This window comes from Moschus berezovskii, chromosome 6 (genome assembly GCF_049115385.1).
Source record: "Moschus berezovskii isolate FMDL1 chromosome 6, NW_MosBer_1.0, whole genome shotgun sequence".
NCBI lineage: Eukaryota > Metazoa > Chordata > Mammalia > Artiodactyla > Moschidae > Moschus > Moschus berezovskii.
Window position 1 is genome coordinate 34,386,421 of NC_142465.1, and position 24,710 is coordinate 34,411,130.

Here is a 24,710-nt window from a genome sequence, read left to right on the forward strand (position 1 = left end):
TGGCCATAAACCAGAGCCGCGTTGCTGGAGAAGCATCAGATCCACCCCTTTCTGCTTCTTCCTGTTATAGGTTTTTATTATTAGACTTCTGGCTGGTTCCCTCTGATTTAGGAATCAGTCCCAGAGTTGCTTTGAGTCTGAGTTCCTCTTCTCCCATCTCCCTGGAGTCTCCCCCTCCCTCCCCAAGGACAGTGATGTTTTACTGCCTCCTAGTCTTAGCAGGGGTCAAAGCAGGGGTGAGGGGTTGTTCTGTCCCCAGAGTGTTGAGAAACAGAGCTGAAGGAGAAGGGACAGAGGCAGGAATGGAGGATAACCAAGGAGAAGAGGGCAGGTCCCTGGGTGTCAGCATCGCTCAGGGTTTCTAGGAGGAGCAGGGGGGAAGTGTGTTGAACACCCACAGTGTTCCAGACTTACTCGGACCTAAAGTATTTATCATTTAATCCTCATAAAACCCTGTGAAGTGGTGAGATTATCTCCGTTTTGTGAATGAGCTCTCTGAGGTTCTGTGACTCTGAAGAGCTTGAAGTCAATCTGGAGCTCGCTGGTTCCACATCCAGTGTCCTCTGTGGTGGGAAGAGGCTGCTCCAAAATAGCCTAGTCTCCTTTCTCTTCAGCAAGGGTCTCCAAGAGGAGTTAGCAAGAACTCAGCCTGGCTTCTGCCTCAAGAGAGCCTGTGGTCTCAGTGGAGCCACAGCAGGAAAATGTCAAGGAAACAACCTCTGACTGAAACCGGAAGGAAGGTTGGCAGGTTTGCTCCCTTGCTGTCACCGGAACTCAGGAAGCTGCCCTTCCTCAGGACATTGAGCCCTGCTAGCCTCACACACAGTATCTGCTGGAGGCAGGGGCCCTGGTGCCACAGCCTGGCGGGGAGAGAACTGCCAAACCCTGGCCCTGCCCGTGATGGGTGGCTTCCACCCCCCACAGTCCATGACTGACTGCTTGTGAGTGCTGGAGGCTGGGGGATTCCCCCACCCACTTCCTTCCCCATCACACTTCAGTCACAAAGGAGAGAAAACTACCCTCACTGCTCAGAAGTGTCACCCAGAGCTCTAGACCGGAGGACGTGGGCCTGTGGTCAGAGCTGCTTCATGCTCCTGCCCCTGGTTTCTATTTGCTGGCATCCCTCTCTCCTGGGCATCTAAAGTCTAGATGCCAGTTCTAGTCTAGCCAGTTCCCCGAGCTTCCTCTTCCATGCTCTTAGGCTGGGGTTCCCAGACGTGGTGACCCTGCTTCGTCTTTGAAGCCCCGGGGGACCAGACGTTTTCTCAGTGGTTCACCTGGTGGGGAAGTGTGAGGCCCCAGCGGCTGAGGGAGGAAGTTGGTGTAGACGGGATGTGATGTCTGCCACAGCCGCGACGAGCTCCCCCTCCCTCTCCCGAGTCGCGTGCTTCCAGGGGAGACTACTGTTTTCTGTCTTCATGGCACAGACGTGGGAGAGAGGCACAAGAGGACAGTGAAGCCACCTCAGGCTGTGCGCAGAGCCAGAACCAGGCCTGGTCTCACGGGCTTTGCGGGCTGCAGCCTGGCCCTGCTTAGGTGGGAGAACTTGCTCCAGGCCACCTTTGGTCTTCGGGTCCCTGTTGTGTGGTGGCCTCCTGCTCCTGTCCTTCTGGCCACACAGACACGCTGAGATCGGCCCTTAGCAGGGTGGTCCCAGAGAGAACACCTGGGGTTCTGTTTGCCTGTCCGGCCAGGCCTGCTCCATCGGCAGTGGGGCGGATTTAGTTAGCCTCTCTTCCCTGCGGAAGCTCAGGCAGATTCACAGGGCGGGAGCAACCATGGGGAGAGGGGTGACGTGGTGGTCCCTTCCCCTTTTTTCTTCTCTTCTGGGTTTCTAAATTCTTCCATTTCTAAACACTGAACAGAGATCCCAACTCCACTTCCTTTTTCGAGCCATAATGACCCTGTTTCCAGCCAGAAGCTTGGCCCAGAGCTCAGAACCGGAACCTGTTTTTTTCTTTGTTATTTATTTATCTTTGGCTGTGCTGGATGTTTATTGCTGCTCAGGCTTTTCTCTAGTTGCACCGAGCAGGGGCTACTCTCTTGTTTCAGGGCACAGGCTTCTCATTGTAGTGTCTTCTCTTGTTGCAAAACACAGGCTGTAGAACACACAGTTTTCAGTAGCTGCAACTCAGCCCCCAGGCTCTCGAGCACAGGTTCAGTCGTTGTGGTGCATGGGCTTGGTTGCTCCATAGCATGTGGGTTCTTCCCAGATCAGGGATCCTTAACCTGTGTCTCCTACATTGGCAGGCGGGTTCCCTACCACTGAGCCACCGGGGAAGCCCCACAACTGGGACCTCTTAACCATAGGTTTACCATCAACTTCCTCTCCGCTTGGTGCCTGTCATAGGGTTAGACGTCATTAGGAGTTGGAGATCATGTGAATAATGGTACAGTCAGTCCTTTAGACGAGTGTGTGTGTGAGTTAAGTCGCTTCAGTCGTGTCCAACTCTTTGTGACCGTATGGACTGTAGCTTGCCAGGCTCCTCTGTCCATGGGACTCTCCAGGCCAGAATACTGGAGTGGATTGCCGTGCCCTCCTCCAGGGGATCTTCCTGATCGAGGGATCGAACCCACATCTTTTATGTCTCCTGAATTGGCAGGCAGGTTCTTTACCACTAGCACCATTTGGAAAGCCCTTAGATGAGCGTACAGCTGGTTTGATAGCATGTATGTAAATAAATACCTAATAAATAGATACATGTAACAGAAATAAATGATGTTTAAGGATTTTCTTTCAATTTCTTAGAAAACAGAGCACCTACTCCCAGGATACTCTTGCTGTTTTTTGAAATAACTCGGAGCTGGTATGACTCCTCAGGATCCCAGGCACATACAGTTTGTGTCCCCAGGGACAAGGATGTCAAGGACCCAACAGAGATAAGCCAGGTGGTCATGCTTTGTTTACCTGGAAGTTAGAGCTGAGCTTGGAGCAGTAGGTTAGGGAGAGGAAGATGAGAGGAAGGCCTTACTGTGACCTGCAGCCGAGGCAGCTAGATGGGTTAGAGGAGGGGCTTGGCTGGACCGGAGCGGAAGGGGAGGGGTAAGGAGGGGACAGTAGGGCTGCTGGTCTGGGTGGGGCTTGCCCCTGGATGCCTTGGCTTTTATTCACTTAGATTTGTGTTCGTGTATTCATTCAGCAAATGGTAGTGAACAAAATAAAATGACTCCTGGTCTGTCCTGTACTCTCAGCTAGAGTGTCTCAGTGAGGGATTGGGACAGTTCACTGTGTCTTAAATAATTGGGAGCTGTGTCATAAGTAATCAGCACTAATGATTAAAGTACTGAAATCTTGTAAACTATTACCTTCATGGTGATGTTCTGCTCATTCCCTGGTGTCCTGGATGGGAAGGAAAGGGTTAGAGTTGTTGTATCTGCACAGGCTGTGTATAGGTGGCTCAGGATTCACCCAGGGGTGTGTGTGGTATAGGAAGCCTGCCCAGATCTCAGGCTGTGGGGGAAAATTGATTGATGTTGTCACTTTAGACTGGTGACTTTCAAACTTTTTTGACCTGTCCCATGTTAAGAAACACATCTTACATTGTATGTGTGTTTTGTTCATGAAACAAAAACTTTGTGAAATGTTGTTTATACTTCTTAATTGCAATCAATTCTGATATTTTAAATTCTTGTTCTATTTTAATCTGTTTCTTCTCATTCAAAATAAAGTTACTCTTGACTGACTACACTGATTCCCCAACCTGTGGTTTGGAAAACGCTGCTCAACCAAACTGAACCAAACATGAAACAGGAAGGTGGTCGTGCCCCTCTGAGCCTTCCTGTTCAGCCATGGAATGTCAGGGTGAAACCTGAGGGTTCAGGCGTGAGGGAAGCCTGTCAGCGCCGTTGACTCAGGTTCTCTCCTCAGAGCTCCATGAACCTGCCTCCCGACAAGGCGCGGCTCCTGCGGCAGTATGACAACGAGAAGAAGTGGGACCTCATCTGTGACCAGGTACAGGGTTTGGGACCGGAAGTGAGGCTGGGCATGGCGGCAGGGCCTTGGGCATTCACCGCAACCCTGGGTTCCCTTGAGGAACCCTGGCCTGGTCTTGGCCTCAGCCCATGCTTCTTTCCTCTTCTAAAAGCACTTTCCTAACAGACACAGGCTGGTAGGCCAGGTTCCCCTCTAGCTCCCACAAAGCACTGTCTTGATTTCTTCCCAGTAAGGGTTGTTGAGCTGTGAGGTCTGCTGTGAAGGAATTTGGTGGTTTCCCCAGCAGAGCCTGTTTCTGCCTTTCCAACCAGGGTGAGGGCTGTGCTTGGCTGAAGAATCCAAAGCGCCATTTGTCTTTCACTCTTCTCCAGACCTGGCAAATAGCAGCCTTTTCCCCATTATTTACAGGCCTCTAGGAATGAGACGGAGAAGGCAGTGGCAAGCCACTCCAGTACTCTTGCCTAGAAAATCGCATGGACAGAGGAGCCTGGTGGGCTGCAGTCCATGGGGTTGCTACTAGTCAGACATGACTGAGCGACTTCACTTTCGCTTTTCACTTTCACACATTGGAGAAGGAAATGGCAACCCACTCCAGTGTTCTTGCCTGGAGAATCCCAGGCATGGCGGAGCCTGGTTGGCTGCTGTCTTTGAGGTCGCACAGAGTCGGACACGACTGAAGCGACTTAGCAGCAGCAGCAGCAGCAGGAATGAGAAGCCCCGGTCCTCTAGTCTTCTGTTCCCAAATCTCAGAATGTGAGGATTGGAAGCTCTCTCTACATGAAAGTGTTTAGAGCCGGAAGAGAAAAGAGAGATTTTCACTTAGCTCAGAATCAAGAACTCACACCTGTGGCCTTGCTTTTTCTGCTGCGTACATTTGAAGATGACAGATCATGAGTTTTTGAACTCAGACAGGTCTGGCCTCAAGCAGCCTCTTAATTTTTAACAGAGAAAATTACTTTAGACTCAGGGTTACTGAGTCTACTCAGTAACTCAAAATTACTCATCGAAGGAGGAGAAGATGGCGACAGAGAAGAACCTGAGGATAAGTCATGGAGGGGAACTTATGGTGTGGGGCATGTTAAGGGCCAGATGACAGCTTAAGGAGTCCCCTCACATCAGACACTGTGGGCGCCCTGCTTCCTCAGCACTCTCTTCAGAAGCCTGAGTGTCTGTGTGCACACATGTGTTTCCCTCACAGGAACGATTCCAGGTGAAGAATCCTCCCCACACGTACATCCAGAAACTCCAGAGCTTCTTGGACCCCAGCGTAACTCGGAAGGTGAGGTGCGAAGCAGGGTAGCCCCATCTTGCTGTCCTTTGCAGTCCTGTGGGGTTTAGGGGCAAACCCTGTGACATGGGTCAGGACTCTTCTGAGCAGCAGGAGTTGGGTTTTTGTTCTGGGACAGTGGGGGAGTGGCTGGCTAGGAACAGATGGAAGGACTGTCAGCGCCCTTTTGGGTGCCTTCCCTTTCCTTTTCTGCCCCTTTTGCTTGTATTGTAAAGTTGACTTGGGGGCCTCCATCAGTGACAGAGAATCCTACATTCACAGAAATTCAGGAGGAGAGTGCAGGAGTCAACCAAAGTACTGAGAGAGCTGGAGATCTCACTGCGGACCAACCACATTGGGTGAGTCACCCTTGACCGTCAGAGCCTTTCCACCTGGCCACTTAGGACCCGGCGTCCACTGAGGAGAGTTTGCCTGTTTATCTCCTTGCTGTGGGGTAGAGCTGCCGCTCGAATGCCTTTTGGTTCCCCAGAGGGCTTCAGACTGTTTCTTTTCTGGCTTTTCTCCCCCTCAGCCCTGCCAGCTGCTGACTGGATGCTCCTGGCAAGCCTGGGGCCTCTCCTGGGGTCCTCAGTCTGTGGCTTTGAGTGGAAGACATTCCCACAGCAGCTGAGACTGGAGTCTGCCTGTGGCCTGGGGCTGGGCCAAGGGAGGCCCAGAGAAGGCTGGGAATGGGGGAATGTATTGCATTGGGTTGCTGAGACCTGGTTTGTGGACTCTTTGGTGCCCAGAAGACTATTTGCTTGATTATAAGAGCTTCTTTAGTCCATGAGCAGAAGCAGCTTCCTGATGAAACATCAGGGAAGATCTAATGCAGGTGGACCAGATGTTGAGCGTCTTCTGCAGTCCCAGACCCGGGTCCTGTCAACCTGTTGCCTGGGCCCTGGAAACTACATGAGTCTTTTTTTTTTTTTTCCCAGAGGAGTGGGGAACCAGGACCTGCTGAGCAGGCACAGGGCTAATGCGTGAGATACAGGGAAAGAGCCCCAGTCTTGGATTCATAAAACTGTAACCAGCCAGGGTAAATATAGTGAAAGTGAGAGCAAGAGAGAGGATGAGAGAGCCAGCGAGCGTGTTTGTGTGTGTGTGTGAGCCTGTGTGTGTGCACGTGTGTGTGTGTGTGTGAGCGTGTGTGTGTGTGGGTGAGCATGTGTGTGTGACTGTGTATGTGTGTGTGTGTGTGCGCACAGAGGACACCTCACGGTGACAGAGAACTGCAGGCAGTGCTGCAAGTCTGGCCTGATCATTGAGAGCTCACAGGAGTGAGAAGTCTGAGAAGTCTAGCCTGGGGCGGAGGTGGGGGTTGCTGGGCAGGTTCCAGCCCCAGGAGCAGGAGTCGAAAGAGCCAAATGACATCATCTGCCTTCCCCTCCCGTCCCGCGTGCCGGCTACCTGTATGCAGTCAGCTGCCTCCTGCAGTCATGGGACAGAACAGGAAAGGGACAGTTGCTGGCGCAGTCGCTGTGCTTGGTGGTCACAGCTGGCTTTCACAGCTCACCCATGAATCCATGAACCACACGTTGAGAACTGACCTGCTAGGAAATGTGTAACTCAGCCTTCACCTCTATCTGGTGAAGCTCAAGGAAGGAAAACCTGTAGCGCCCCATCAGCTACCCCATATGTGAGAGCACAAGTGACAAAGACGACAGCTCCAAACACCACCCTGCATTAATCTGAAGGGCCTGTACCCCTCCCTGCTCCCTTCTCTCTCAGGCCCTCCCGCCCTCCTTACTGAGTCCTGCTGCATGAGGAGGGGGCTCCGCTCTTCCTGGAGAGGGCGGTGGAGCAGTGTGGGACGGTCCCCCCAGCCTTCCCCCTCTACCTGCTGCCGTCCCCTCTGGCCATTGGCCAGGCTCTGAGGCCAGAGCAGCATGGTTCCCAGGCCCAGGCCTCTCAGCAGTTGGCACACAAGCTCGAGATTCGAACCGGGTCCTTGGTTCCCAGGAACAGCTCAGCATCTGGCATTTGAGGAGCTCCTGTCATTTGAACTGTGCTCCCCTGGTGGAGTTATGTGGGAAGGCCAGGACGCTTCTGGGATTTCTGGGCAGGAAGAGTGTCAGGCTGTCAGGCAGGGCTGTGGGAGCTCCAGGGCGGTGGGAGCCCAGGCCAAGGTAGCAAGAGGGCGATCCTGCCTCCGAAGCGGCCTGATCCGCCCCAGGCCCTTGGAAGATGGGGACTCGAGCCTGGAGGGGGACAGTCTGGGAAGCGGGGTTCCAGAGCTGCCCCAGCTCCTCCTCCCCCTGGTTTGTGTTGGTTTCACGGCCTTGCCGAGGTGCCCTTTGACATCTCCTGAAAGTGTCAAGATCCCGAAAATAGCAGTGGAGACTCAGACAGGAAATGAGAAGGGGGCGGGGAGCTGGAGAGCAGACAGACAGGAAATGGGAGGCCTGTCGGCCCCCAGAGAGGAAGCTAACTTCAGGCAGCTCCGGTGTCAGTCAGCCTCCTCCGCCAGAGCTTGCTGCCAGATCTCTGCTGGGCCTGGCGCTTCGGCCCGGCCTCTCTCTGTAGCCCGGGTGTGGCCATCCAACATGGCGCTGGAGTCCTGGCTGTGGGGGAGAAGCGGCCTCGGGGGGCCATTCGGCGCAGCTGGCCTAGAAAGACCCCCAGACTCTCAGAGTGAAGAGGGCACAGGGGAGTCAGGGTTTCATCTGGAGAGCTTTCTTTCTCTCGGGGCCACAGGACAGGAGTGAACCTTGCTGTAACAATCCTGGGCCTGGCTCCTGACTTTCCTTCCAGGGATGGCTCAGTTCAAAAGGCTTGAGGGCAGAAGGGTGGAAGCGCCCCGGCCTGCCTGCTCTCCTGACTCCCCGGTTCAGTCTCTTAGAGGTCAGAGCTGTTCCAGAGTTACCTGAGTTCCTGACTGTTCCCCATCCTTCTCCTATTCTGCCAGTCTCACCCGTGACCCCATACAGAAATCCCACATATCCCTCTGTTCACTGCTTCCCAAAATACCTTTCCTTGAACTCGGTGGAGAGCCCTTTGGCCCAGTATGCCTCTTTTCCAGAGCTCTCTTTGCCCCTCCCTGCCTGTCTTTTAACTGAGACTTCGGTTGAGTTGGGGTGCTCAGTTGTGTCCATCTCTTTGTGACCCCATGGACGGTAGCCCGCCAGGCTCCTCTGCCCTGGAGATTTCCCAGGCAAGAATACTGGAGTGGGTTGTCCTTTCCTCCTCCAGGGGATCTTCCTGACCCAGGGATCGAACCCGCATCTCCTATGTCTCCTGCACTGCAGGCGAGTTCTTTACCTGCTGAGCCACCAGTCAATTTGGGGACCTGCCAGCTTCTGTCAGGCACAGCTCTGTCCAAGGACTGCAGTAAATACTCTGTGTAACCCTCAGTTCCTCCCACAAATGTGGCATCAGGAAGCTGTGCCCAGCCTCATGTTAGACGCCAGAAACCAGAAAATGATGGCGTGGGGGCCCTGGCTCTTGAGGAGGGGGCTCCTGAAGGCTGGTTTGGCTGACGTGGTGTTGGAAGGCCTGCATCTCTCCCCATCTCTGGCTCCCCTGCCTGGGGGAGGTCCAGCCCGGTGACATGACTGCGGCTGGGTCAGCCACAGGCTTTGATTTTCAGCATTCTCCCAGCCTGGTGCTGAGTTCCAGAGGATCCAGGAGGGGCTGCTGTTTCACAGAGGCACCTTTTGCTCCTCCCCCTCAGCCCACTTTATTAGCAGACTCCTCCGCTATGTTTCCTTTACCTGCAGGTGGGTGCGGGAGTTTCTGAATGATGAGAACAAAGGCCTGGACGTGCTGGTGGATTACCTGTCCTTCGCCCAGTGTTCTGTCATGTGAGTACCGCCTGGGACTGGGCGGGGGCACCAGTGAGTTTGGACGTGGTCCCATTCTGCTTTGACCGGAACTGGCAGTAGTGAAGGTGGAATGGGAACCCCAGGCAACAGTGTGGGCGTGGACAGGTGGCCACGGGGCTGTCTGAGGTCAGTGAAGAATGCCAGGTGACTGGAGTAGAAGGTGCGTTTGGGGGAGCAGAAGGCAAGATGTTGAAGGGCAGCTCAGGATCCTAACCCAGAAGACCCAGATTCCATGCTGGGAGCTGCCCAAGGAGGTGTCCTGGCTTTTGGGAGAGAGGCCCCCACAGGGTTCGTTTACGCTGGAAGAGCTGGGTCTTCGCAAAGCCACTTTAGGTCTCCAGCTGTGAGAGGGTTTCTCCATGCCACCCCAGGAGCAGTGAGCATGGCCTTTGACAGACTGAAAATGAAGCATTCGGGAGCCTTTTTCAAGCAGGTGGGGGGTTGGAGGCAGCTGGAAGTGAATTAGCACAGAGGAAAAGGCAACGTGGGCTGGGTGGGGAGTGGAAGGAACGAGGTCTTTCAAGGCAAAGCCCCGCGTGGGTCTCTTCAGTCCTTTACTATCTGCGTGACCTCTAGAAAGATTGTTGAGGTCCTCTTATGTAAGAGGGGATCCATGTTCCAGGGTTGCTCTAAGCTTTAGATGATACTGTGTGTAAAGCAGTTTGTAGTATTTGGAACATAGGCTGTACTGTGATAGCCACTTTTTATTTGTTAATTGTTGTTATTTAAGGTGGTGTTCCCTACCATAATTACCTAAATATATGGAAAGAGGGATTATGTTGATCATTCACAGCATGACCAACACATGCAGACCTGTACCCAAGACTTACCAGAGCCCTCGGGTGACCGATCATCCCAGTTTACCCGTGACTTTCTCCACGTGACTTTCCCCAGCGTTAGCGCTGAAAGTCCCTCATCCTGGGGAACTCCTCAGTCCGGGGACTCCACCCCAGTCGTGACTTTCACTTTTCTTGCTGCCGTCCTTGCCCTGGACCATTCTCCTTCCTCGGCAGGTTTTTCCCGTCATCTCCTTAAGAGTTCGGAACTATTGCCTCTCCTGGGTTTGGCCTTAGTCATTTTTACCAGGTCATCCCGTTAAAACCAAGAGTGACCCACTCCCTTTCCCATCCCTGCAGAAGTCAAGTCTCATCATCCTTCTATCCCTTAAAAAAAAAAAAAAAACTCACTCTTTTTATAGAAAGAAATGAAAAATATTTGCTGAAGCGATTTAAAAAAAATTCAGAGCTTTTATAGTAAAAGATGTAGATCATTTTTCCAAATAAGCCTATCTTGTTTGGAAAGCAAATAAATTCCAGCTGCTTGAAACCAAAATACCCTGGAACCTTAGTATTATAGTGTCCATAGCAGTACCTTTGACTGTGTTTTTAAGAGAAAGACTCAGGGCAGGTAGGGGGTAGGTAAGAGTGTGTGTTTTGGGGAAGGCTGAGAGGAAAAGAGTGAAGCCAAATAGAGTTTGAGTAAAGGCACTTATTTGTACACTGAGCGTCCCGGAGTGGGGTTGGAGTGGGGAATGCTGTTATCGATGGAGGGAGCGCACTGGCAAGCGGTTTCCTGTCCTGGAGACTCCTCCGAGGTCCGCTTGAAAGCCCCATCAAACATCTGACTGTCAGGATCCTGAAGTCTGCTCCTACTTTCTTGGAAACATTCAGGCATCTGCAGATACTGCTTCCTATTTCAGAAAGCCCTAGCCTCTGTGACTTTGACCCTGGCGCTGTGCATATTTAAGGAGCCTGTTGGAAATGCTCGTTCTGTCCTGGGTGACCCACTTCAGGGAAGAGGACAGGAAGTGGGGCTTGTTTCTCAGGGGATCTGCAAGGGAGAAGGCCCTGTGGGTTCATCATCTTGAGCTGTCCTCTTTGCTCTGGCCATACTCCCAAACTGCTGATTGTGGAAGACAGCTGGTCCGAGAAGCAGAAAGTGACAAAGAAGCCGTCCCAAATCCTGTAGGGACTAAGGACCCCAGTTCACACCTCTGCCCTCCCCCAAGGGAAGCTGCAGCGCAAGGAGCCTCTGAGCCAGGAAAACCTGGAAACCTCAAGTAGAATCATGGAGAACCCAGCCATCAAAACTCAGTGCTGGGATGGGACTGTGGAGTTCCTCCTGAACTTAGAGGCCTGTCCCATTCTGGCTTCACCAGGACCCCCATCCTCCTCCACTCAGACCTGCCCTCATGAACCTAATCCAGAACCACCCAGGGCCCTCAGGGCATTGAGAGGCCTCTCCGGCAGCTGCTGTTGGCCGCCTAGTAGTACCTGCACTTGCCCAGTTCCCCACTGCTGCTCTTCGGGCCGACTCAAGGGGACCCGTGGCGTCTCTGAGATGTCCTATCTATGGCTGGGGGTGCAGAAAGACTGCCAGCCCCCCGAGTCCCTTCAGGCCCATGGGAGGTGACTCCTGGAGTTGCTTGGCCAGTGGGGAGCAGCAACTTGCCTCAGCATCCCCATGTCCTCAGATGCCCCTCCTGGGCATGGCCTGTGCTGCCTCTGCCCTGCTCAGCACACCTGTGCCAGTGGCTTTCCTGGCTAGGGCTGGGTCTCTGCTGCCCGGTTTCGCTTTTTCTTCTGGCTGCCCTTGCTTCTCGTGGCCCTCAAGGTCTAACGGGCGGGGGTGGGCCCGCCAGGGGCTCGGCACTGACTTCCTCCTGTGTGCGTGCACGTGTGTCCTTTCCTGCTCCAGGTTTGACTTTGAGGCTCTGGAGAGTGGTGACGATGGTGCGTTTGACAAGCTCCGGTCCTGGAGCAGGTCTATCGAGGACCTGCAGCCACCCAGCGTGCTGTCAGCCCCCTTCACCAACAGCCTTGCTCGCTCTGCGCGCCAGTCTGTGCTCCGGTATGTGTGCGCTCTCTCTGCCCGCCTGCCTCCCACCCTCGCCCCATCCGTGCAGGGCCTGGGTAACAGCGGTGAGTGCTCATGCTCCTCCCTTCACTCTTGCTTCCAGGCTCAGCTCTCTTGCCCTCTGCCTGCCAGTCTGTCTCTGGTCTGTCCTCTCTGTCCCTTGACTCTGCCCACGATCTGTCCTGGGTAAGTACATCCCCCTCGGCTGTGCCCACCCACTCTGGGGTTCCAGCCCTCCCCTCTCGTCCCCCCCGCTCTGGGGGCCCCTCCATTCCTCACTCTCACTCTGCCGTTCCTCCAGGCCCCCAGGCCGGGCTTGTCCTCATCCAGCTCCTTGGTCTTCACTGACTGGTCCAGCACCTGCCTTCACATCTGTTTCCCTCTGCTCTGTACTCAGCTCCATCAGCTGCCCGGAGACCAGCCCCCACCAGCCTGCTGCTGCTCACCTTTCCCTCACTTCTTCCCTTAGGTCTTTTTTCCTCTAAGGCTGCAGCGTGTGCATTGGTCTGCAGCAGCTGAAGAGCTGTCCTGCCCGGACGCAGGTGGATGGACTGGATGATTTCGCAGAGCTCCTTCACAGAAGGAGGCTTCCCTTTGGGCCCTGTGGCCCTTCCCATGGTTTCCCTCAGCCATGCTTTTCTCCTTGTCCCCTTTGGGTCTTGCCCCTGACACTGCTCATCGTTCTAGTCATGCATGACCAGATACCATTTGTGTTGCCTTTTTTTTCCATGAAACATCACTGGGGGCAAAGTCAGAGGTAGTCCCGGCCCTCTTGTAGCCTCTGGGGTCTTCTCTGTCTTTTCTAGGACCTAGAAGTGGGGTGGGAGCCAAGATGCCCCTGCCCCAGGGGACATGTAGAAGATGCAGTGACTGGGAGGAGGAGGAAGGTGGGCTTAGATGGATGTCTCCCAGACCCATCCTGAGGTCTCAGAATGCCTGCACACCTCCTATTGTGTTTGGAGGAGCTCTGGGCTTAGGATGGTTTGGGGACTGGTTTTAAGGCTGGGGTCCTGGAGATTTACTGACAAAGACCTGCTCCAGGGAGGTGAAAACAGTGGAGCACCCTGCCCCCTCCACCTTCTCTCTCAGGGCTATTGGTGCAAGGTCCTGCATCCCCCTTTCCTCCTGCTGCTGAGGGGCAGCCTGCTGTCTGGGTGATGCTGTGTGCCCCCGACCCTTCACCAGAAACTCGCTGTCCTGCAGGTACAGCACTCTCCCTGGGCGCAGGGCCCTGAAGAACTCCCGCCTGGTGAGCCAGAAGGATGACGTCCACGTGTGCATCCTTTGTCTCAGAGCCATCATGAACTACCAGGTACGGCAACAGCACTGGCCACGGGTGTTCTGCCCCTTCCGCCTGGCCTCCCAACCAGGAGAGCGCGAAGGCCCCAGCTTGTAAAGGATGAGTTTGTGGGTGGGGCCACAGTCAGGGGTCTGCCTTCCCCGCATCACCGTCTCCCCTCCTGTCCTTTCTCCTTGCTGCAGTATGGATTCAACCTGGTCATGTCCCACCCTCATGCTGTCAATGAGATTGCGCTCAGTCTCAACAACAAGAATCCAAGGTGAGTTCCTTTCCTCTCCTTTCCTCCCCTCTCTGCCCAGGGCTCTGGAGATCTGGGCTCCACTTGTCCCTGTCTGGAAGTCCTGCCCCCATGGCCTAGGTCAGTGCCTTAATTCGGCCCCCTCCCCTCTGTTGGAGGAGGAGTGTTCTGCTTCCCTCACAGCTTAGGGAGGGGAGCCAGCTTGCCTCCCCTGCCTTCTCTCCTGAGCCCACACCTTCTCCTTCACCACGGAGGCTGTCTTTGTTCTCTCGAAAGGACACACACAGGTGTGCAAGTGAACTGTGTTGTGGCCAGGGCAGGGGCGAGGGTATTCATTTTTATTCTCCACCCCTTAGGACCAAAGCCCTTGTCTTAGAGCTCCTGGCAGCTGTGTGTTTGGTACGAGGAGGTCACGAAATCATTCTTGCTGCCTTTGACAATTTCAAAGAGGTCAGTGTCCTACATTGACGTGTGTGTGCGTGTGTGTGTTTGGTGGGGAGGCTGTGGGAGCCAGATAGGTAAGCACCCTTCCCTGTGATCTCACACATCCTGGGGATTTTAGCAACCCAGTGCTTTTAGCTAGTTTGGTCTGCCCCCTGCTTTTTTAAACCCAAAGCCAAACTTCAGTCTTACTAGATCTTATGTTGGGAATGCCCCTGATTGGCCAGCAAAGGATGCCTTCACTGAGGGCTATAGTCCCTAACCCACTGTGCAGAATACCTGAAGAGCCTGGTAAATGGTTGGACTCCTGGGAAGCCTGGTGATCTGTGCTTTAACAGGCACTCTGGGTGGTTCAGAGGCAGTGAACACACTGGTAGTACCCAAGGCAGTTATACTTGTTGTGGGAAGAGAAGCAGAGGTTCTCCTGGGTTGCTGACTGTTGTTGGTGAAGGGAGAGGGAGCTCCTACTTGGAATTCCCCAGCCCCGGGGCCTGGCTCTGAAACCCCCATATGGTTGAACATAGGATTCCTCGACGTCCAGCCGCAGCTGCTGGTCCCACCCCTTCCTCCTCTTTGGACCTCTTCCCTAGCATCCATTGTTCAAGCCAGGAAGTGGCTCTTCCTCCTTGAAGCCAGAGGCTCGGCGGAGTCTCTGGTCCGTTCTCAGCTCCGGGGCTTTCCTGAGCCCCGGCCTTTCTCCTGCATCCCTGCTAGGATCTCAGCATCCTGCCTCAGCATTGGTCTCCACCCATCTTCCACCCCATTCCTTTCAATAACTCAGCACCCTCAGACCCCTTTGTTTCTTCTTGGCCTACCCCCAGAGGCACCTAGAGCCCCAGACTAAGGTCACACCTTTACTGATCCCCTTCTGAGGCCTAGAGCAGATGTCAGGTCCCAGGCTTTCTTATGTTATGTCCCAAGTGGCCAGTTGCATAAACAGTTGTGGTTACAGTTGGTCAGAACCAGTCTCTTTGCCGAATGTTCCTAGGAACCAGGGCTCGGGGGGTGCTAGAGTTATGCAGGGGACAGATCCTGTTACTGAGAAAGTCTGTTTGTTCAGGTGTGCAAGGAGCTGCACCGCTTTGAGAAGCTGATGGAATATTTCCGGAATGAGGACAGCAACATTGACTTCATGGTGAGGAGCTGGGCTGGGTCGGGTGCTTGCCCGGCAGGGCCACCTACTCCTTGAGAGCTGGGCCAGGCCGACAGTGTGCTTTGGTGTTCGATGTAGAACCTCAAGTGGCTCTCTGCTCAGTAACTGCTGCTTGTCCACTCACCCCATAGGAAACTTCAGGACAAGGTCACTTTTCTGTCTTGGGTCTGGTTCCTTTCCCGCTTTTTGTGGCCTTACCGTCCCTGATTTGGATCCTTCCTGAGCTGCTTTCCTTTCCCCCAGCTTTTCCTCTGGCTCCACTTCTCTTCAGTTGAAGGTGTTCGGCTAGTAGGGTGGTCTCAAGAAATATCTGCTGAGTGAGTTCCCTGGTGATCCAGTGGTTAAGATTCTGCACTTCCACTGCAGGGGGCACAGGTTCGATCGGGGAACTAAGATCCCACATGCCAGGTGATGTGGCCAAAAAATAAAAATAGAAGTAAGTTAAAAAAAACAAAACTGCTGATGTGCAAAGGAAATCAGAGCACGGATCTTCATTTATACCCATTTCTCATATAGTTTACTTGTCTTCACACACTGAATATTGTTTGACTTAAGTTAAAATACTCTTATTGCTATTGTTCCCCGAAGACTTACCTATTTACTCACTCCTTTTGATTACCCCCGATGATGCTGGTTCTGCCAGCCGCCTGCGTCTGTCTCGGCGCTCTCTGACCCTCGGGGCTGCCCCTCCCCCAGGTGGCCTGCATGCAGTTCATCAACATCGTGGTGCACTCCGTGGAGGACATGAACTTCCGGGTCCACCTGCAGTATGAGTTCACAAAGCTGGGGCTGGAGGAGTTCCTGCAGGTGAGCGGGCCGCAGTCCTCACAGTGGGAGGCGCTTCGGGACAGGGGACCAGCTTAGCTGTATCACAGTGGGTGTTTCTTTTCTAAGAGCCTAGTCATGGACGCCCCTGGCACCCCACCTGTCTTCTCTGGCCTGGGACTCAGGCCTTCCCGCAGAGGGCTCAGTCAGTCAGCCCCAGGGCCAAGAATCTGACACTGCTGCAGGAGGAGCTCCCCGGGTCCTAGCTCTGGGAAGGGGTTGTGGAGGGGATGAGGAGGCTCCCCCCACTACTACTCTGTCTGCTTTTCCCCAGAAGTCACGGCACACAGAGAGCGAGAAGCTGCAGGTGCAGATCCAGGCGTACCTGGACAACGTGTTCGACGTGGGGGGTTTGTTGGAGGATGCTGAGACCAAGAATGTGGCCCTGGAGAAGGTGGAAGAGCTGGAGGAGCATGTGTCCCATGTACGTGGTCCTCCGTTGCTGCCAGGACCGCTGTTGAGGGTGGGGAGGGAGTGGGGACATCTGAGTCCCAGGAATCCCGAGCTGACCTACCTACCTCCCGACTGAGCCCCCGGGAAGCCTCAGAATCCAGCAGGGCTCTCCAGCGCATGATTTGGCTGAGGCACTGGGCCGTCCACAGTGGAGTGAACACACCACTAGAGACCTCTGGACTGGATGTGAGGTGGCCTTGGGCTCCAGAGAGTTGGGTGTAGCCATTTGCCCAGTACTGTTTCCCACGGCCTCAGATCCCAGGCCCACAGGAGTCCACAGGGAAGCCACTGGGCCAGGATGCCTTTGGAGCCCTGGGTGGAGGGGTTGGACCCGGGTTGGTCACTTGGGCCTAGACTCTGCTGAGTGGCCAGGCTTTTGGACTGGCCCCCAGATCTGCCCTTCTCATCCTGCAGCTCACAGAGAAACTTCTGGACCTAGAGAATGAAAACATGATGCGTGTGGCGGAGCTAGAGAAGCAGCTGCTGCAGCGGGAGAAGGAACTCGAGAGCATCAAGGTACCAGGTTACCTGGGAAAGGGGCCCCTGGGCTCTGGGGCCAGGGGATTTTGCTTTCCATCCCTGAGTCATGTCAAGTCCTCAAGAATCCAGATCTTGATTCACCCTTGGAGCACTCCACTGAGGGTGGGCTGATGATTTCACCCCAGGATCTAGCTGGAGAGGGAAGCCGGAGCCAGAGTGGGCCAGATGCACACGCAGAAGGCTGGAGACCCCTCTGGAGTCCCCGCCTCCTCCTCCAGCCCGTCCCTTTGATTCTCCCTCGCCTGCACCTCCACGTGCTTCCCCAGCCCAGCTCCTTGGGGCTGTTTGTTAGGGTTTCCACCGGCATCCCATACTGGAGGGCAAGGCCTCCTTATATTTCAGTGTCTTTTCTGTCCCTCATTGAACTTTTGTAGTTGCAAAATCATGCCCCAACCTACCTGTTCTCCCACAGGAATACAGTTATGCCAGCTCTGTTGAGCCCAGCACATATCCGCCAAGCCCCTGCTAAGAGTCTGAAGTGCTCTGTCGGGAGTATGGAGGACACAGGTGGCTGAGGCAGGGCCTCGTCCGTAGGGGGCTTCCAGTTGAGCAGTTGTACAAAGCAGATGGAACGAGAGCAGGCCTGAGGCACCAAGGGCTGAGAGCAGCCATAGCAGGCTGCTGGTGGGTCCAGGAGCATCTCACAAGGCAGCCTTCTACCCAGGTCTCGAGGGACCAGTGAAACTGGACTGGAGCATGCAGGGTGCCAGCCAGGTGGTCGACTCTCCCACTCGCCTCTTGTTACGTTGCATCCCAGCTCCCCCCAGTCCCCACCTGGGTTTCTGCTGCTCTTTGCCTCTGAGCACCCTCCTGGAGACCCCTGTGCAGGAAGCCTCGCTCCCAGAGGCCTTCAGGTGCTCTTTTCCTAATAGTACCCTCTGCCCAATAGGAGACTTACGAGAACACAAGCCACCAGGTACACACCCTGCGGCGGCTCATTAAAGAGAAAGAGGAGGCTTTCCAGCGCCGGTGCCACTTGGAGCCCAGTGCCCGGGGCCTGGAGTCCGTGGGCAGCGAGGCTCTGGCCCGGGTGGGCTCTGCGGAGCTGAATGAGGGCATGCCCCACTCTGACCTGGACCTCCTCGCTCTGGCCCCACCCCCTGAGGAGGCCCTACCTCTGCCTCCACCGCCAGCTCCTCCCTTGCCCCCGCCTCCTCCCCCGTTACCAGGTAAGCAGGCCCCTTACCCGGTAAAAGCTAAGAGGTGCAACCTTATTGTGGGGCCACAGGGATGTGCTGGAAGGATGTAAAGTCAGATGGGAGGGGCTGAGGGAGGGTTGGAATCTGACAGATGCTCAGGTTACTAGGGAAGGGATTCTAAGAGCAGGTGTGGGTCTGTTTTAAGGAGCATAAAGATGCTGCTTCTGATTCCTCTGAAGACATTCAAGGAGAGGGCTTAGACTAAAGCAGGAAAGAGCGGGTCAGAGACCAGCACCACCACCCCGGGACCCCTGGGAGTCAGAGTCAGAACCCCTGGGAGCCGCTTGGGCAAGGAGTTCATGCAGCCTGCTCCCCTGAAAGTCTTTAAGGACAGGTAGGCGAGCAGAGGGGTCTCTTGGCCCTTGAGTCACTGTGCCATTTCTTCTTCCCCCAGACAAGTGTCCTCCAGCCCCACCTCTCCCTGGCGCTGCCCCCTCTGTGGTGTTGACAGTGGGCCTGTCAGGTGAGTGTCCTGAGGGCTCTGGGCAGAGCTAGTGGGACCGAGGGAGTGTGTCCTTGGCTCCTGTCTCACTGATCCTCCTTCTAAATTAGCCATTCGCATTAAGAAACCTATCAAGACCAAATTCCGGCTGCCCGTCTTCAACTGGACAGCCCTAAAACCCAATCAGATCAGCGGCACTGTCTTCAGCGAACTTGATGATGAGAAGATCTTGGAGGTAGCAGGGCCTGGAGTCCCTGAGGGATGGGGTTGGGGGCTAGGGACTAGGTTGTCCTTCAGGCTAGATCTCCTGGCCTTGGAGGAGCCCCCGGACTCAGTCCTTGGGGTCCTAGAGCTGAGCCAGTGCTGGTGTGCTGCCAGGGGCTCTCCTCCTGTAGGGTGAGACCATAGCACTTTCCCTGTCATGACTCCTGCCAGGACCTGGACCTGGACAAGTTCGAAGAACTGTTCAAGACAAAAGCCCAGGGCCCTGCCCTCGATCTCATCTGCTCCAAGAACAAGACAGCACAAAAGGCTGCCAGCAAGGTGACCCTGTTGGAAGCCAATCGTGCCAAGAACCTGGCCATCACCCTACGCAAGGCTGGCCGCTCAGCTGAGGAGATCTGCAGGGCCATCCACACGTGAGGCTCCCACTGAACTTTCCCCAGCCCCCAGCTGTTGGTAACCCACTTAGGATTTCCACCTGGGACCCCAGCCTTCCCTGGATTCCAGGATATCGACAGAACTCCCTCAGTCATCCAGTGGCTTGGCCAGAACTTACTGCATCTGTGCTGTGTGCCAGACACTGTATGAGGTGCAGGGGAGTCGAGCACCAAGATGATGGAGGTACAGGAGGCTTTGGGAGAACAGCGAGGGCCAGGTAGCTGAGCTTGGTGATCAGGGAAGGCTTCCTAGAGGAGGCGATGTCTCACTTGCGACCTGAAGGATGTATATGTATATGAAGTACAGGTTGGGGCCTGGAGGGAGAGGCATGGTGCCCTTGATACTGAAAATTGACTCTGGCTTTAGTGTAAGGAGGGGAGCCAAAGAGACAGAGCAGAAAGGCAAGCAGAAGTCTTGCAGGCTGGGCCTCCTAAGCCACATCTGGGAGTTAAAACTTCTTAGCTGCAGAGGGAAGACACTGAAGGGTTCTTAAACAAGGATGGACTGTGCCCCTAGAGCTTTTACTGGTGCCGAGTACCATCAGTAGTGGAGTTACTGGAGGTGAGGCAGAGAGTCCTCTGCCTCTGGCTGTGTGCAGCTCAAGACCCCGCCCTCCGTCCTTGCAGGAACTGGATAATGAAGGGATGACAGATACTGTGGGCAAAGGCAAGACCGAGGTGGTTCCTCCCTCCTACACAGGTTTGACCTCCAGACACTGCCCGTCGACTTCGTGGAGTGCCTGATGCGCTTCCTGCCCACGGAGGCGGAGGTGAAGCTGCTGCGGCAGTACGAGCGGGAGCGGCAGCCGCTGGAGGAGCTGACCGCCGAGGACCGCTTCATGCTGCTCTTCAGCAAGGTGGAGCGGCTGACCCAGCGAATGGCTGGCATGGCCTTCCTGGGCAACTTCCAGGACAACCTGCAGATGCTCACGCCGGTACGGCTCTCCCCGAATCCCGGTGGTCCTCGGCGCCCCCCACCCCTCCGCCATTCCTGACCTGCTGGCCCCCTCCCCTGCTGGCCCTGCTCTGACGCCATCCCGCCCTGGCGTGGGGTTACTTAGTTCTTCCTCTTTCCTTCCAGCAACTCAACGCTATCATTGCCGCCTCTGCCTCTGTCAAGTCCTCCCAGAAGCTGAAGCAGATGTTGGAGGTGGGGGAGGTTGTGGATGTGGGTGCGGGTAGTCCCCAGGTCCTGGGTGGGGCTGGAGCTGTACAGAGAGGAGGGCCTGCCCTGAGTTCCTCTGGTGCACCTCTGGACAGATCATACTTGCGCTGGGGAACTACATGAACAGCAGCAAGCGGGGAGCTGTGTATGGCTTCAAGCTCCAGAGCCTGGATCTGGTAAGAGGGTAGGGGCGACATGGAGCCAGGGAGCTTGAGGGGCGGCATCTGTGGAGCCCAGGTGTTCAGACCTGTTGCGTTGCCCTTTGCCCCCCTCGACCAGCTGCTGGACACCAAGTCCACCGACAGGAAGATGACCCTGCTTCATTTCATTGCCCTTACGGTGAAGGAGAAGTACCCAGACCTGGCTAACTTTTGGCATGAGCTGCACTTTGTGGAGAAAGCCGCTGCAGGTGAGAGTCTGGCCCGGCAAGCCCGCCCTCATGTCCAGCCTAGGACAATCCCCAGAAGCTATGAGGAGAAGAACACTTGGGTGCCTTTCTTTCTGGCTTTTTTTTTCTGACACTTCAAAGCTTTCCACTGGTGCCAGGGGCAGGGGCCACCCCCAGGGAGAGCTTTCCAACAGGACCCTCGCCCCACCCAGCCCAGCCCACCCGGGTGCCATGGGAGCTGGTAGAGAAAGGCAGCCATGGCTCTTTGCCCCCGCAGGCTGGCCCTGGAGCCGGCATGTCTCTGTGATGTGTGTGAAGCCCCCCACAGACATCGGGGCACTGTTATTTTTGTCCCCCTCATGAAACCGGGGCAGGCCTGGGGCAGCTGTGTTGGAGCCCAGCAGTTTCCAACTCACCTTCCTTGGCTATCTTGAGGGTCACGAGCCCACAGCCTCCACTCCTTCTCCTTGCCCCTGTAAGAGCCTGGCTAGCTTGGTGTGCCCCTCTCCATCCATGTGGGAGCTCTGGAAGCAGGGCATGAGGAACCAAGCTGGTCCCCGCTGCAGGGAGGGCTGTAGTCCTCAGCCTGGGCTCTGATGACCACAGTGTCCCTGGAGAACGTGCTGCTGGACGTGAAGGAGCTGGGCCGGGGCATGGAGCTGATCCGGCGGGAATGCAGCATACATGACAACAGCGTCCTGCGCAACTTCCTTAGCACCAACGAAGGCAAACTGGACAAGCTCCAGCGTGACGCCAAGACAGCCGAGGTGAGCACAGGATGGAGGCGGGTGGAAGCAGCCGAGCCAAGGCGCCATGCCTCTCTGGTGGGCGTGGTTCCGGTTCTTGGCTCAGAGAATTTTCATCAAGCAGCTGGCTGGCTGACTGGGGGGCAGGGGGTTGCACTGTGGGTGGCAGGCAGCTGCTCCTGGAGACATGCACTCCAGGGGGCTCTGGGAGCCCCTTGTTCTTTTCTCTCCCACCGGGGCTGTGGGGGCTGCTGTTGCCTCTCCTTGAACCTGGCTGGTCCCTGGTGGGAGCTGGGTTTCCCCTTCCCGACCGGGCTGACCCCTTCTGCCCACCCCTTCCCCAGGAAGCCTACAATGCGGTAGTACGCTACTTTGGTGAGAGTCCCAAGACCACACCTCCTTCTGTGTTCTTCCCAGTGTTTGTCCGATTCATTCGTTCTTACAAGGTGAGTAGAAGAGAGGTTTTTAAAGAGGAGTCTGGCTCAGGGAAATGGGGTAGGGGGAGAGAGGGCTGGGCTTCACGTCTGGGCCTTTTTCATCTCCTCCTCTGAGTCCTGGGAGGGATCAATGGAAGCTGGCCACAGGCCTCTTAGCTGTGAACTGGTGGGCAGGGTGGGGGCCCAGGCCCTTCCTGTCATTGTTTGGGGCAGGAAGTACCCCTCCAGAGGGTGGCCACCTGGGGTTGCTGGTCCCACTGACACCCACTCTCCACCCTGTGTCAGCTCCTCCCCTCATAGCGTGTGTGAGCCCCAGCGCGCGCGCACACGCACACACACCCCATCTTTCATGGTTCTTAGGAAGCAGAACAAGAGAATGAAGCCCGCAAGAAGCAGGAGGAGGTAATGCGGGAGAAGCAGCTGGCTCAGGAAGCCAAGAAACTGGATGCCAAGGTGGGTGGGACCAAGAGCTGAGGCCTGGAGAACAGAGCAAAGGCTTAGGGCGAGGGTGGAGCAGAGAGCTGGAGAGGAGATGCAGAACTGGAGCCCAAAAACCCCCCAGAGGGCCTGATGCTGGAGTCCACAGGATGGGGAGAGGGGCTCCGAGAGGGGACTCCCAGGCCATAGCGGGGGTGCTGGTGAGCACAGTCCAGGGCACTCCAGGGTCTGAGTGCATCTTGCGGCAGGAACCAGCCCCGTGGAGGGTTAGTGCTGACTCCCTTCCCTTTCAAATGCTCGGCCCTAGACCCCATCTCAGCGGAACAAGTGGCAACAGCAGGAGCTGATTGCAGAGTTGAGGCGGCGCCAAGCCAAGGAGCACCGGCCTGTCTACGAGGGGAAGGATGGTACCATTGAGGACATCATCACAGGTGGGCCCTTTGCCCTCCCTGGCGCCTGGCCACTGGGTGGCTCCCAGACCCCTCCCATAGCCCTTTGGGCCTCCTCCCACCCCACCCCCATGGGGCCTGACCACTGTGTCTCTCTCCTGGGCCACAGTGCTGAAGAGTGTCCCTTTCACGGCCCGTACTGCCAAGCGGGGCTCACGCTTCTTCTGTGATGCAGCCCACCATGATGAGTCAAACTGTTAACCCCCAAGGCTGGGGCCCTTGACAGGTACTGGGCACCACAGCTGCCCTCTGCATGCCCGCCTCCCAGCACTCCTGCTGGGACCCACAGGCACCTCCTCTTCTGCATGATTTGGAACCGTCCTCTGGCAGCCTTGTGGTGACGGGGGACACATACTTCTTCCCTTGCATGCCCCATGCTCTGAGAAGCGTGACTGATCCCCTGCATGTACCCTCAGGGAAGTGGTGCTCTCCCACTAATGCTGTCCTGGCTTCTACTAAGACCCAAGGGGTAAGGAGCTGCCCAAATGGGCAGGGCCAGGCGCTGCCTCTGATCACTGAAGCTGAGCAGCTCCAGTCCTGGGCCTGGGTGTCCGTTGTCCTTGCCTCCTCAAATGAGCTCTGGCAGTGGCTTCTGCCCAGGGACATCAGATGATCCTTGACCTGTTCCCTGATATCCAATCTGCCTGGGGTCTCTTCCCAGCTTCTAGCTCTTGCTGAGTCCACCTTGTTTCTGCCATTCCCTAGTGACCTCTAGTACCCCCTCCTGTTCCTCTGAACATGCAGAGTCCACCCTGACTGTCCACTCCAGCCTCTTTTAATCTCACTCATTCGCCTCACGCTGGCTCTTCGCTAGACCTGCCTGTGGGGCTGGGCCTACAGGAGGTGGGCCTGGCCCAGCCTCCCTGCCTGTTCACAGGCCTCTTGTCTTCCCCACAGGCCTCCACCACCAGCCCCTCGTTGTTCGCCATCCAGCCAGGAGTGCTGCACCGCCCGCCGGCCCCCCTCGGGCTCCAGGCCCCCACTGAGACCCTCCTGGAAGCAGAAGCACTTCAACCCTCAGAGCCCTGCAGGTCCAGCCAGTGCACCCGAAGCCCTGGATGTGGCCCAGGGCCCGGCAGAGGGCTCTGCCACTCTCAGCCCGCCCCGGCTTGCCTGCCGCCTCTGTGGGCACTAGGTCTTTCAGGGCCTGGCACTTCCCTGGTGCCTCCAGTACTGCACTTTGCTCCCAAGGTCTTCAACTTCATTTCCTCAAGAGCCAGCTCAGGGCTAGAAAAACCATTTCCAGCTTTAAGCTAGGCCATGGGCACCTAGGCCTGCCGTCACTAGAGCCAGAGGGAGGAGAGGAGAAAGCAATTATCCCTTCTTTTTTCCCCTTACTTTTTGAATCCCAGTGGTCAGCTGTGATCTAGGAGTGTCCAAGCTTAGAAGGCCCTGGACCCTGCCAGCCTCAGATCACCTTCTACCAGGAGCAAGGGCTCTCCTAAGCCTGGGTCCGCCCAGCTGTGCCCTAGTGATGAGGGGAGAGGAGCAATCCCATGCTTCCTGCCCATGGCCCTTTGCAGTCAAGGCTGACTCTGTCCTTGCCAATGTGAGCAGAGGGCTCATTTCCTCTTCCCCAACCTGGAGACAGCAAGAGAAAGGCTGTGCCAGCAGCAGCCTCACGTCTCCCCAGCTAGGTTTTGCTGGCAGGGTCTTGGTGGTCTCAGCTGTTTTCTCCACCCCCTGTGTTTCTTCTCAGTCCCTGAAGGGAACACAGGGGCCCAGTCCTTTTTGTACATGTACCACTTCCTTCTCTCTTGTACATAAACCCTAAACCTTCCTTCTCTCAACAAAGGCTTGAAATACCAGACCTGACTCTGTCTCCTTTTTCTGAGCATAGGGGCTATAATGGCCATTTAGGCTGACCTAAGCCACAGCGGGTGGAGAAGGAAATGGCAACCCAATCCAGTGTTCTTGCCTGGAGAATCCCAGGGACGGCTGCCGTCTATGGGGTCA

The 24,710-nt window shown here is 55.8% G+C and overlaps 1 protein-coding gene across 5 annotated transcripts in view; it reads left to right on the forward strand.

Annotated features, from left to right (window-relative positions):
* FMNL3 (formin like 3) overlaps positions 1–24,562 on the forward strand; it is a 51,705-nt gene extending 27,143 nt beyond the window's left edge. The window contains exons 2-27 of one of the 5 annotated variants that reach the window (XM_055394072.2): positions 3,869–3,952; positions 5,133–5,213; positions 5,484–5,560; positions 8,921–9,004; positions 11,723–11,875; positions 13,085–13,193; positions 13,364–13,440; positions 13,776–13,869; positions 14,921–14,995; positions 15,710–15,820; positions 16,116–16,262; positions 16,706–16,807; positions 17,721–18,000; positions 18,425–18,493; positions 18,583–18,707; positions 18,908–19,110; positions 19,832–20,066; positions 20,213–20,281; positions 20,392–20,472; positions 20,576–20,705; positions 21,291–21,451; positions 21,775–21,876; positions 22,228–22,320; positions 22,613–22,736; positions 22,864–22,980; positions 23,652–24,562. In XM_055394072.2, the coding sequence (XP_055250047.1) occupies positions 3,869–3,952; positions 5,133–5,213; positions 5,484–5,560; positions 8,921–9,004; positions 11,723–11,875; positions 13,085–13,193; positions 13,364–13,440; positions 13,776–13,869; positions 14,921–14,995; positions 15,710–15,820; positions 16,116–16,262; positions 16,706–16,807; positions 17,721–18,000; positions 18,425–18,493; positions 18,583–18,707; positions 18,908–19,110; positions 19,832–20,066; positions 20,213–20,281; positions 20,392–20,472; positions 20,576–20,705; positions 21,291–21,451; positions 21,775–21,876; positions 22,228–22,320; positions 22,613–22,736; positions 22,864–22,955 (2,958 nt within the window). In that variant the 3' untranslated portion in view covers positions 22,956–22,980; positions 23,652–24,562. Of the gene's footprint in view, positions 1–3,868; positions 3,953–5,132; positions 5,214–5,483; positions 5,561–8,920; positions 9,005–11,722; positions 11,876–13,084; positions 13,194–13,363; positions 13,441–13,775; positions 13,870–14,920; positions 14,996–15,709; positions 15,821–16,112; positions 16,263–16,705; positions 16,808–17,720; positions 18,001–18,424; positions 18,494–18,582; positions 18,708–18,907; positions 19,111–19,831; positions 20,067–20,212; positions 20,282–20,391; positions 20,473–20,575; positions 20,706–21,290; positions 21,452–21,774; positions 21,877–22,227; positions 22,321–22,612; positions 22,737–22,863; positions 22,981–23,651 lie in introns of all 5 variants that reach the window. The other 4 variants (XM_055394070.2, XM_055394071.2, XM_055394073.2 and 1 more) reach the window with 4 other exon arrangements.
* Positions 24,563–24,710: the final 148 nt, after the last annotated feature.